At 46.5% G+C, this 13,113-nt stretch overlaps 1 protein-coding gene across 8 annotated transcripts in view; it reads left to right on the forward strand.

The window, feature by feature from the left end:
• Positions 1-13,113, forward strand: part of ASAP1 (ArfGAP with SH3 domain, ankyrin repeat and PH domain 1) — a 218,077-nt gene that overhangs the window by 130,458 nt on the left and 74,506 nt on the right. For all 8 annotated transcript variants that reach the window (XM_036337636.1, XM_036337640.1, XM_036337639.1 and 5 more), the window contains one exon: positions 12,480-12,552. In XM_036337636.1, coding sequence (XP_036193529.1) covers positions 12,480-12,552 — 73 coding nt within the window. The remainder of the gene's footprint in view (positions 1-12,479; positions 12,553-13,113) is intronic.

Raw genomic sequence — 13,113 nt, forward strand, 5'->3', positions numbered from 1 at the left:
CAAGACCATTGCATTTGGAATACAACTGTGAGGGAGACAGCCGTAATCGCATGGAGTTCCAATTTCAGAACTAAATGTACCACTTATGGAGCACCTACTGTTTACCAGGCTCTTACTGCCTCCCCGGTCTGTCCATTGGCTCTGTGACATAGTATGGCCATCCCTAGGGAGCTTTGTTTGAAAGGGTACATGTTTCGGACCAACTATTGTGTGTGAGAGGTAGAGTGGGGAGGGGAGTTAGAGTGGAGGATGGTGCACATGAACATTGTATCTTTAAGGTGCCTACACTTTGCGTTAACCACTATCCTGAATTGTACTCAACTGTAATTTGCAAGAGGATTCCTTAGATCTTTGTGACATTTCTGGCATGTGATAGCTTTTTAGAAGTCAAAAACCTAAGACCGTTTGTCAGTGTTATGACTTGGGGCATGTGATTTATTAATACACTAGAAGGTATCATTAGTGCCTGCTAGTCCTTTATAATCAAGTTTAGACACATCCGCAACTTAAAACTGCCCTTATTTCAAAGAAACTTGATTCTTTGACAAACTTGCCGGAGAGGTGGTCTTACAAACAATAAATACTTTTATTTTGAAAGTGAAAAAACTGGTCATTAGGTTAACTCGCAGTAACAGGAATGAATAGGAGACATGACATCCCAGGGTACTAGAATGCTAGGCAACGGAATAGTGTTAAGTGAAAAAAGCAGAATACAGACCACATGTGAAACCTCCCTTAGTTACATAGGAATCATGTACATGAAATCAAGATAAAATTGTTTTAGAGTCATGGAATTATGGGTAAAGTTTACAATTCTTACTTTTCATTTGCTTCGTATTATGTTAACCAAAACCAAAATGTTCTGAAGTTTTCCTTTTTGCCAGTAAAGCAGGCATTCTGAGTGCCTTGTGACAGGAGACATCAGCTTGGGGAGAAATGTCTACTTTTATTGCTTTCAGCAGTGAAGTCGCATTAAGGTTATGGGACACCTGTGAACAGAATTATGTTTTTAAATCATTGGTTTTGACTTGGGAGGCGTGAGGTTTGAGACAGTGCTTATTACCCGGATGGGCTTAGAAAAAGTCACCTGGTCTCCCTGAGCTTCGTTTCCTCAGAAAGGAAAGGTGGTGATGGCATTTGGGCAGCTGGGCACGTCCGATGCAGACAGTAACAGTGAGAAGGAAATCGGAATGCTGTCTTATTTGGGAGTGACATTAATGCCACTGGATACTGCCCCAAAGCACCGATGGCTGTGTTGGTGGCTATAGAGTGGTTGCTGCTATGAAGAAACACCCGTGGTGACTGTCAGTGTCCTGCTGAGCACTGGACAGTGGGGTCGTCTCTGTACAGACGGCAGACAGCTCCTGGGCTGCATTCCGCCGTCTCAGTGTGCGTTTCCCACAGCGCGGTTCGTAGCTAAGAGAAGTAATACCTAGTGTCCATGCACAGCAGTGGTTTTGTGCATCTCATTTATAAAACCTTTCTGAGCATGCGTTGCATGTACACACACACGTACACACACACATTCTTCGGTACTAATATTGTATAATTACAAAACAGAAAATACAAAGAGAAGTTTTAATGTTTTTCTTCCCACACCACCGTGGGCTGTTGTGTACATTCTAGGGAGATCGCCGATCTGAAGAGGGGATGGTTCTAGAGCTACACATCCCTTTCCTTTTCCTCCCAGGGTAACACCAGCAGTCATGGAAAGTGGTTCCTGCTAACTCCGTGCCTCCTGGGAACCTTAGGAAAAAATAGATCAAAGTGCCTGCCCTGCGCATTCTAGCTGAGGCGCGTCGAGGGTTGCCTCTGTTCCACGCACCATCTAAGCTCTTCGTTTACGTGATTAGCTCACTTAATCCACGCAGCTGTGAGATGGGTTACTGAGGAGGAAACTGAGGCACATGGGCTCAGTATCTGGGCCCGGCCATGTGCTTAGTTAGTAGCCGAGCCCCAAATTCTGTGCTCTTAGCCACCATGTTTAAATCCCAGCACCTGGTCGGCAGTCACGTGATTCTCGATTTTAGATAAAATTGTGTGATTAAGCTTAAGTGACGGTAAGCCCTCAGTACCATATTTTAAATCATTGGGTCAAGACGTACAGGTTTAGTGGGACATTATAGAGCCTCGGAGCTGGTAAGGAGCTAAAAGACTAGCTCAGTGATTCCTCATCTGTTGCTAAAAGACTAACTAGCTCATTGGTTCCTGTTTGCCAGCAAAAGCTGTTCTATTAGGAGGTGGGATAAATTCTAAAGATCCTGAAAAGATGTGACTCAGGAAACTCCTTTCTGGTCTAGGTTTTAATTCTTTTAAGGAACTCTCATTATGATATAATATGGAAATGGTGTATTCATAACTTTTTTTGGTCTTTAAATACCTCGTTCTACCTATAATTATTATTTTCCTAAGCAGGGAGCTGAAATTGCTTCATGATGAAAAGGCCGTGGTACTTGTGGGTGGGTGTGCCACGCCGAACTTTAGAACTACAGCAGAAATTAGAGGTTCCCAAGGTAATTGCTGTGATTACTGTTTTCTATTTGGCCCAGACAGGAGCTCTTGAAACACAATATTCTACTAATTTTTTAAATGTACAGTTTGCAAGGCAACAAGGAAATTACTGAGAGTATGTACTATTTCTTCCTCATTTTCTATGAAAGTTAACATCTTGTTGGGTCTCTTGCAATTGCTGAGGAAAAAGCAGACATTGACTGTGTTACAAGATATCCTTTAAAAATTTTAACACTAAGCCAACCTTATGATACTGTATAAGGGAATTATTTTAAAAGAAAACAATTTTCTAATTATAACAGTCCCAGCTAACAACTGCTTTTAAACATCTCTGTGTATCTCTCTAAACTTTACATTGCTGCATAGTTCATATCTTTATAATATACTAGAGGCCCGGTGCACCAGTAGGATCCCTAGGCCTGGCTGGTGATCAGGGCTGATCTGCAAGGCGACCGGTGGGTGGGGAGGGGTTGGGGGGTCCCCCTGCTGGCACCCGCCTTGGCTGACCTGAGGCCTGCAGGCTGGAGGCAGCTCCTGCGTTGAGCGTCTGCCCCCTGGTGGTCAGTGCACATCATAGCAACAGTTTGTGCTGCCGTTTGGTTGATTTGCATATTAGGCTTTTATTATATAGGATGTGCTTTTAGGTTTTAAAGGTGTTTCATAGCATTTGCACATATCACATAATAGATCCCTTGTATACAGCAATTCTTACCTTTCTAATTGCATATATAATTTTTAGGGATCATATTCTAAGCCCTCCCCCCCCCCCCATTTGTTTCCTATTTTATTTTGCCAAATAATTGGGTCTAGGTTATTTCTAACTATTTATACTGTAAAACCTGCTGACGTGTTTTGTAGTATCTCCTTTTTGTTTCTTATTGAGGGAGGGAGGGTGGTAGTTTTGACAGGAGCGAAAGGGATTACTGGGAGAAATGGAAGAGCAGTTTTGTGACTGGGATACAGTTTGTCCTTTCTATGGATTGTGATATTTCTTTGAAGTATCTCCATTCCTTGTTTTTATGACTTTTCCTGTTTTTCACAGCCGTGGGAGGATAAAAAGACACTTCAATATTATTTTAGTTGGAATTTAAAAATCATCCGTGTGATTGAAATTATTTGCGGATGTTTGCTATTTTCAGTTTCTCGTGTTGATGTCTTTTGTCCTTATTCTTCTAGATCTCTATACCAGCAAAGTAAGAATTCCACAAACTAATTACAGATGCCAACTTTTTCTTTTGTTTTTGTTGCAGTTGTGTTTTCCTCTTAGTTCTTCTAGCTTGGTTTTGTTAAATATTGATTGAAGTAATTTATCTTTTTCCTGATAGTATCTGTTGTTGACATTAGAAAATCCTTAGGTCTCGTTAAGTGATATACCTAGTATAGTTTTTTAGGTTTAACTTTGTTCGATTTCTTTTTTAAATACAGAGTTTGCTGTATTGATGTCCCAGCATTGTTCTGCAGGTGTGCAAAAAAAAAAAAGTATTCTGATTTTAATTAATCATTTGAGTTATTTTAGTTGTGGCTTGTTGGGTTATAAATTGATACCCATTTCTTCGAACTCTCGCAGTCTTTCCTATTCGCTGTGCGGTGGGCACCCGAAGGAGAGCTGTGGTTCGCATATGCTGTGCTGCACACATTTGTCTCCGCCTCCCTTTTCTCCAGGAGACTTCCCAGCCTCTCTCTGAAACCGTTTCTACAGCTCACAGGATCGGAAATGCCACTGTAGTTCATCTCATTGTGTTTTTAATAGTAAATTAGTCTTTTCAACGATCATGTTTTTCACGGGAAGCGATTCTTCGTTCTTAGAAGTCCCCATGCAGATGTGCCGCTGGGGTTTCCTGGTCTCCTCTGTGGAATGAAGTCTGTCTTTCTTAATAAAAGGCAGCACTTAATGCTGACCAGACCCACAGGCAGCAGCTCTGAGGTTTCCTTTGGAGAACACACAGGAGGCCTAGCCTCAGCCGAGACACAGACGTCACCAACGGATCACGACTCGTATTCCCTTCCAACTTCTGTGCTCCGCAAACCGGGAGAGGGGCCACCTTACAGAGCTCAGCGCCTGGCGTGCTTGGGCGTGATAATGCGTGAAGTGTGTTTTATAAATGGAGAGGCCATCAGGTGTGGCAGAAAGAACAAGGACTTTGGAGTTAGACTTCTCGGGCTGAGAAGCTGGCTGTGGTCTTTTACTCATTTTCTGGCCCTGCGCACTTGCTCTGGCTCAGTTTCTTCACCTGCAAAAAAGCATTATTAGTGCCTGTTTATATGCTTGATGGAGTGTTTCGATACAACACTCAAGGTGAACTTTTGGAAGTGTGTCTTGGAGGACAGGATGTGACAAAGGGATGCAGGCGTGGCTGTGATTAGAATGTGAGGCCGAGCTGCGGTTGATCCTTTTTGCATAGCAATCGTACATGTACTACCCTTCCCTGGGGGCTCTCGCTGTTGATGCCAGCTGTGTCACTTTCAGGAAATTAAAATGTCTTCCATCTGAAACAAAATCTAACCTGCTAACAGGCTTAGCTGAAGCAGCGCACATAATATCTGTAAGACAAAAAATGTTTGATTTTCAGAAAATCAGAGCCAGGAGGGACTGCAGATTGGTCCCATTTTCCAAATTTACAGATCAGGGAGCTGGGAACCTGCCAGGTTTGAGGAGCGGAGTCGGATTGGGGTTCCCGGTGACCCCGATCAGTGAAGTCCTGGGGAGGAGTCAGAAGGCTGGCTCCACAAGGGGGAAGGGAACTGAGTACACAGGTAGCATCTTAGAAGGCGATTTGCTACCATTTGTTGGAGGTAGGAATGGAGGAAGCAGTCGTTGGGCATGAAGAGAGGCGTTCGCAGCGGGAAGGGGGGGTTTTGCGGGAGACGTGATAAAGCCCAGTCTTGCAGGTTGAGCCTGGGTCTTTACGTAAGATGGGTAAGGAGATAGTGAAGACAATGCCAAAGGCAGGAGTGTTATTGAGAAAAGAGAATTCCAGCTACTGGAATCAGCACAAATAGAGCCACAGAGGCCAGAAGGTGGCTCGGGGCATGGGGCACCGTGAATTTGGATCTAAAGAGAAAGGTCAGAGGACACGGTGGGCATCTGCAGAAGGGAGTCTGTGAAGCGGTTGGGGTGCGGTGGGGACGGGCTTTATCATCTCTGGGTGGGTTTTAAGTGGAGGGAAAGGCTACTCTGACAGGGGTGTGTGGGGCGAACATGGGAGCAGCCGGGGTGGAGCCAGGCTTTGGCTGGGCAGCATCAGGTCCTGAAGGCAGGCGCTGTTGCGATGGCCTGAACCGTGCTGGGAGGGAGAATTGGCCGGTTTAGTGGCTTGTTGGGTACAGAGGGTTAAGCAAGAGGAACGTGACCTTGGGTCCGGCCAAGCTTCCTGGTCCGTCCACTGAGTACTGCATGGGTGTGGAGGGGACAGACATATTTTTGGAGGAAGCCTGAAGATGGGGGTGTGGCCCAGGCAGAGGAAGTGTATTGAGCCACACAGAAGTTCTTAAGGGAAGTCCTGCTTGTGAAATACCCAGCCTGTGGGCTCTTCCCTTCCCAGCCTTGTTCCTTTACCTCCCATTCCCAGTGCATCAGCAGAGTCACTATTAAGAAGGTAGGTCAGGACTAGTCGCCTCGTTCTTCCAAAACCCCAGAGACTCTGTCTTCACTAACCATTGCCTTCAGAATAAAGCAAACTCCTGTCCACGCCTCTCCTCCCAGCATGACCTGGCCCCTGTCCATCTCTTTATCTCCCGCGTGGCCATGTGCTCCAGGCATCTGGTCTCCTTGGTGCTTCTGAACACCAAGCATCTCTCTTCTCGGGATGTCGGTGTGTCCTTGCTTGGTTTCTGTCTCCCACTTTGAAGAAGGAAAGTGTCTTATCTTCACCAGGTATCTCCACAGCTAGTGGGGGCCTTGGCATGTGGGTGCAGAGATATTTGTGAACGGACCAGCCCAATCTGTGGGTGCTCCTCTCCACCCCTCAGCCCTCGGCAGGATCTAAACACTTGAGTGACCTGCTGTGGGCCAGGTTCATTTGACTGACATTGCAGAGCCCCTGCTCCGGGCCTAGCGTGGTTCCTGCCCTCCAGATGTGCACGCACCCCCCGGCAGTGCCTGCGAAAGCAGGGAAAGGGGCCATTGTGAGTTACCGTTTTCTGTGGCACCTTTTCTCTGGTCTGGGGAGCTTGATAGGTGGGTGGTATTTTCATGCCTAGATGGAATCTGTCCTCAGAATGTTCCAAATGTGTTTCTGAAGGTGCTACATGGAATCTTTGCTGTGAAGTAAGTTCTCTATGGGGCCCATACCTTAGTAGGTCAGCATCTACAGACCTTCGCTGTCTGTAGGTTAAATTCCACCCCGTGCAACCATGCAGCCATAGGTAGCGTAGATGACCGAGATGTTTCTGATTGAACCTGTGTGGACACAGGAGACCCTGAGTCTTAAGGACCCTTTGTAGAGTCTAAAATAGCTCAAACGGCTTAAAACCCGTATTTGTGGATGACACGTTAACTTTCCATTTTTTGGTTTCATTATGCAAATCAAAAAAAATTTTTAGGTTGATCATTTCCCCTTGTGTAGCAGCCTCATTCGGTTCACATTCATCTTGAAATTCACAAGTGATAGCATCTTTACTTCCTTTCCTGTGAGCTGCTGCTGCCTGTCTACAGCTCGTCCCTGCTGCCCCTTTGAGACTGAACCTCCGGTGATGCTGGGTTGCACAGCTGTCCCACGGTCGCTTCCCAGCACCCCATGCACACGTCAGCTTCGCAGATTCACAGGGGCTCTGCTTCCAGCATTGAATGGAACACTGAAAAAATAAAAAGAGGGAGCGAGAAGCAGCAGGCCGGGCCCCTTTAGATGTGGGGGGAGTTTTGAGAAAAGGATTTCAGCAGAAAGGTCAGCAATTGCAAAAGCTCGGAGGCGGGGACACACTGGATGGGCTCAGAAAAACTGTGGGTGTGGATTAGACTTGAGTGGTAGAGAGTGTGGGAACAGAGGGCAGAGGGCAGCGGGCTGGACCCCAGGGGGCCTGGCAGGCAGCAGTGAGGACCTGGATTTTATTCTAGTAACAATGAGTCCATTCACCCTTTCTTCCTCATGTGTGTGTGTGTTCCTTTCATTCAATTCAGCAAATTCTTACTGAGCATCTTCTATGCAAAGAAAGAAGCACACATAGTATTATCCTTTGAGAGCTTCTAGTTTATTGAATGGGGAAGAGACAGAGGTACGGAGACCTAAAAGATACGGCAAGTGTGGACAGAGCCCCGGGCGAGCAAGGATTAATATTTTATGAATAACTTCTCCTTTCATCGATCTTATCAAGAGCCATGCAGGCCTCCCACTTAGTATTCCAGTGAAGGTTTTCTTGTTGTTTTGCTGCAGCAGGTGGAGGGGGCCATGCAGCTGGGGAAGCAGAGGCAGATGCAGTGTTTGGTGTGCACACTTAGGCCCGTGCCTGGCAGGGCCGTGTTCTGTATATGCCAGGCACAGCTGCTAATATGAGTAAGCAAGCGAATGATACAAAAACCAAGTTTGCTGATCCTCAGAGCAAGTACTTGCATGGTTAGCCCAAGCCCTCCTCTCCTCTTTGTTGAGGTAGTGGTCATATTTCCCTCTCATTCTCTCTTCTGGCACCTTTATTCACAATGCTCTTCCTTATCACATTGGATTATTCTCTGGGCTAATTTCTGATTTACATTATAGTTATAGACTTACATATTGTTGTGTGTGGGGCCTTACGATAGATAAATTATTTATTTATTTGGCTGTGAGGCTGCGTGGGAACATGTCTCTGTCTCCCGCTTAGAGAATGTGAATTAGGCACCTAACCGCTCCAATCACCAGGTAGCATGACTGCCCAACAAGTCAAAGGCCGAAGCAGCCAGTGTCTGAACCAAAATGAGGCCAAAGTTCTCTGCCCCTCCTTTCCCCTTTAAGAGAATCACACAGAGGTGAGCATTTGCTTTGTGGTGACTTGGGGACAAATGCAGCTTTTTAAGTTTCAAAATTTCGAGCTTACCTCTCTGAGTGCAACTATCTATAATAATAAAAGCGTAATATGCTTAATTAGACCAGACAGCCGGACGACCTTCCGGACGAAGCTGTGGCAGCGGGGGCCGAGACAGAGGCAGTTAGGGGTGATCAGGCAGGCAGGCGAGCAGTTAGAGGTGAGCAGGCAGGCAGGCAGAATGGTTAGGAGCAATCAGGAAGGCAGGCGAGCAGTTAGGGGTGATCAGGCAGGCAGGTAGGCGAGCGGTTAGGTAGGAGCCAGCGGTCCCGGATTTCAAGAGGGTGCAGACCGGGCTAAGGTTCCCCGCCCCCCCCCCCCCCCCCGCTCGAATTTTGTGCACCGGGCCTCTAGTAAAGTAATAAAATAGAAACGCTCCCTTTTTTCCTAAGTGAGTGAAAATTTTTCTCATTGAAGAAATCCCTTTGCTGGCAGGAGTACTTGTTCCGGAGATGTTTGCTGTGACTGCTGCATGGGTTTTAGGGTTCCTCTCTCAGGAGCCCCTTCAGAGGGAGGGTAACTCTAGCCAGCAGGTTTTGAGCACCTGCTCTGCGCAAGGCTTCCTGTCAGCCTCCTCCAGGTCCATTGACACATTGAATGCTCAGCACCCTGGAGGGTAGGTGAGATGCCTGTCCACCTCGGCGTGTATCTGAGAAACCCTGCCATGTTATTTTATCGTCACCCATTGTTTCCTTTCTCTACGTATACGCATAAGCTCTAGCTCCTAGCGTTCATGCTTATTTTAAAAAATCACACCTACCCAGAATAAGAGCAGCTTTTCCACTTGAGTATATTGAAAAGGAGGTGCCATAGACTTGGTAATTCCAACATTGAACATCTTAATGAAGAGCAACAATAGGATCGCCACTGCCTCTTTAGTATACGATTATGTCTCAATAAGTGTTCTTAAGCAGTTGTTGAATACCAGTCCTAAGGCACAAAACTGACTGATGTATAAATGTTGTCCATGCTGTTGAGCAATGTACAGATGCTCCAGGGCGACCAGAAGGCCTCTTGGAGGAGGGGCTGTGCATCTGAGGCTGCGTGAGAAGACAGAGCCTGGCATCAGAATGGCTGAGGGGAGAGCTCCGGGCAGAGCAGTCAGCGAGTGCAAATGCCCTGGGTGGGAGCAAGCGGTGGGGCTCCAGTGGGTCTCTAACAATGTCGTAGTCTCGGATCTGAAGGAATTTTTCATCCTGGTGTCTGCCTCTCTCTCTCTCCCTCTCCCTCTCCCCCCTTCTCTCTCCCTCTCCCCCTCTCCTCTCCCCTCTCTCCTCTCCCTTTTTTATCCTTTTCCTGCATCCTTCTAGTTGCCAGCTCTCACATCATGCTTCTGTCCAGGTGGTTTTTCTGGTACCCTCTCTCCCAACAGCCTGTGTCGTCTTTGTGTGTTCAGATGACCAAACTTGTGAGGTCTCTGCATGAAATAAAAGCTAGAAGTCTGCCCTGGCCGGGTGACTCAGTTGGTTGAGACATTGTCCCATACATCCAGGTTGCAGCTTCAAGCCCTGGTCGGGGTGTGTAAGGGAGACAGCCGATCGAGATCTCTCTCGTCCTCTCTCTCTAAAATCAAGTTTTTTTAAAAAAAGGTCAGAAGTCTCCATGTCAAAGTTGGAAGAGCCCTCCTAGGTTAACTCCCCTGCTCTTTAGTCAGGAGAGAAGGTGACATTGCTGTATGGCAAGGTTTTAAATAGGGATAGTGTTATTCTGTTATTAGAGCTGAGCATATGCTCCTGGAGATTGTTAATTTATTCTTCCTCTTCCTCTTCCTCTTCCTCTCTCTCACCCTTTTGAGTTCTTCATCTTCAGATTTTTGCTCAGAAATGCAGGCAGGGGTGACACACCTGGGATGGGCTGAGAGATCTGCTAATGTTACAGCCCCTGTTACCCACCACTTTTCTCAGCTGCTATTTAAGGTGACATTTGCTGGCCCTGCAGGAAGGAATGCCGCTTGGTTGCACATTTAGGCATGTTGTTTCTGGAAGGCGTTGTCCTGAGTGATTGAGCGACAGTGTCCCTGGGCGCTCTTAAATCTCAGCCCTTACAAGTGCCTTTTCCTTGGCTGCTTCTGCCAGGGACCAAATACCGGAGTGTGAAAAGGGACTTGTCACCCGCACTTAACTGTGATGGAGCTGTCAAACTCGGATGCTTTTAATAACTTTTAAAAGTCAGTGCGGCCCTAGCCTGTTTGGCTCAGTGGATAGAGCGTTGGCCTGATGACCAAAGGGTCCCTGGTTCGATTCCGGTCAAGGGAAGGTACCTTGGTTGCAGGCTTCTCCCTAGTCCAGGCCCTGGTCGGGGTGCATGCAGGAACCAACCAAGTCATGTGTTTCTCTGACATCGATGTTTCTCTCTGTCTTTCCCTCTCTCTCTTCCACTCTCTGTTAAAAAATAAAAGAAAGAAAGAAAGAAAGAAAGAAAGAAAGAAAGAAAGAAAGAAAGAAAGAGCGAACTTGATACCCTATGAGTTTATAGATGAGTTGGTAAAAATTCAGCATAAATTCTGGGGCTTTTCCCAGGGGAAATAGAAGGGTAGCGGATAGCTGGTCTCCTAGAAGGTCACGGCTGAAATCTTCCACAGCCCTTGGCTAAGTGTGCATGGGCATCGATGCCCACTCATGAGCTCCCCTTAGACCCAGGAGCTGAACGGATGGTTATTCTCTTCCTGAGCAGACCTTGTTTCCTCTCTCAAAAGGAGCTGAGGGGGTAAGCGCCAGGGGAAATATGGGCGAGGCTTCTGGAACCCTGGTTGAAGTGGCAGGGCGGGGACTGGTTCTCTGACTTGGTGTGACCCGTGGCAGGCTGTTTCACTTCTCTAAGGCCCGGGCTTTCATTTAAAAAAAAAAAAAAAATGGCAATAACACATCTATAAAAAATAAATGGTGACCATTAGGATTATTTTTTTTAATTGATTTTATTTATTTCAGAGAGGAAGGGAAAGGAAGAGAGAGATAGAAACATCATTGATCGGCTGCCTCCTGCACGCCCCACACTGAGGATCGAGCCCACAACCCAAGCATATGCTCTGACCATGAATTGAACTGTGACCTCCTGGTTCGTAGGTCGATGCTCAACCAATGAGCCACACCGGGCGGGCGAGGATTGCTTTGTAAATGACCTTGCCATCGCTTAAACCTGCGCGTAGTTGCATTTCTCTCTTTCCCTCACACACTCCTGCAACCTACATGTCTTGTCATTTTCTAACCTGGACTCGTCTCTTTAAGCTGGTGGTAGTCCCCCCTTCAGACGAGACTCCCTTAGTGCCTGTGTGTTGCAGATGCTGTGGGCACGCAGGACCAGGTCGTGGCTAGATCAGGTTCAGGGTCATCCCAGCTCCGCCACACGGCCAGTTAGACTTCCTCAGCCTCTGCCTCCTCATCTCACAGTGCGGTGGACTGATGTCTGGATTCATCCTGTGAGAAACCACTCAAAGGCATTCCCCGTGCTGTGCTTTTTTAGTAAACAGAATTTTAAAACAAACAAACAGGTATTATACCTTAAGCTTGTTTTAGCACTAAGAGATCCTCAAGTTTAAAGTGCGGTGAAAAGCTCTCGGGGCACTCCTGTTAACAAACTCTGAGTATTTTCTTTCTGGCTGAAGTGACCATCAGGTGATAAGATGTGTTTTGTTGGGTCTAAGTCATTCATTTGTTAAGCTTGCTTTTCTCCCATCCGGGCTGGAAATGCTGGAAATTCTCGGGAGGAGGCGGGCGGGTGTTACGGTTTCTTAGGTGCCGTGTGTTTTCTCTCCTGAGCTGGGCTTGGAGTGATAACCGACCAGCCGCCGCATTATCCACCGCCCTCGACACTGAGCTTTGTGGAAGGACCGTGCATTTAAAATGCTTCATTGTTAATAAATACGTCAGCTTGCTGTTGCTATGGTACTCGGCAAAACAAATGTAGTTACGAATGAGGTTTTATTTTTGAACTCACCACGTTTTCAACATCTTTTTCCCCTGTGTTTTCTCTTTCAGGCGCTAGACCAAGATAGAACAGCTTTGCAGAAGGTGAAGAAGTCTGTGAAAGCAATCTATAATTCTGGTCAAGGTAAGTACTCGTCAGAGCAGATAACATGAATTATAGGCAGTGTCTGCAGTTTTCTCTGTTGTTGGTAAGATACTGAGGTTATGGAAGACTTGCTCCAAATGGAAAAAGCAGTAGGTTAAAGAAGTGCAGTTTCTCTCTTTTTTTTCTCAGCCCAACCCTGCTACTGTTTCCAAAGTAAAAAGTAAAACATGCGTTGCAGTGGGTGATATAAACATTTAAAACTTAGTAGATGGTGGATCACTTCAGAAGTTGTATAAACGTCTGACCACCCTCCTGTGTGCCTGAAAGTAGTGTGATGGTGACTGTCAACTGTAATAAAACATTTGTTAAATACTTAGTGAAATCATAGGTAATTTTGCCACAAGTGACATAGGAGATATTTAAAATCTCTGTGTCAGTCTGTAAACCAGTGGCCTCAGTTACACACACGAGGCTCTTCCTCTCTGGAGGTTGCCTTCCACATTTGACAATCAGTGAAAGTCCACGGCCATGCTACCCTGGATGCATCCGATCTCGCCTGATCTTGGAAGCTAAGCAGGGTCAGGCCTGATTAGTGCTTGG

Source organism: Myotis myotis, unplaced genomic scaffold (assembly GCF_014108235.1).
Source record: "Myotis myotis isolate mMyoMyo1 unplaced genomic scaffold, mMyoMyo1.p scaffold_m19_p_16, whole genome shotgun sequence".
In the NCBI taxonomy this organism is placed as follows: Eukaryota; Metazoa; Chordata; class Mammalia; order Chiroptera; family Vespertilionidae; genus Myotis; species Myotis myotis.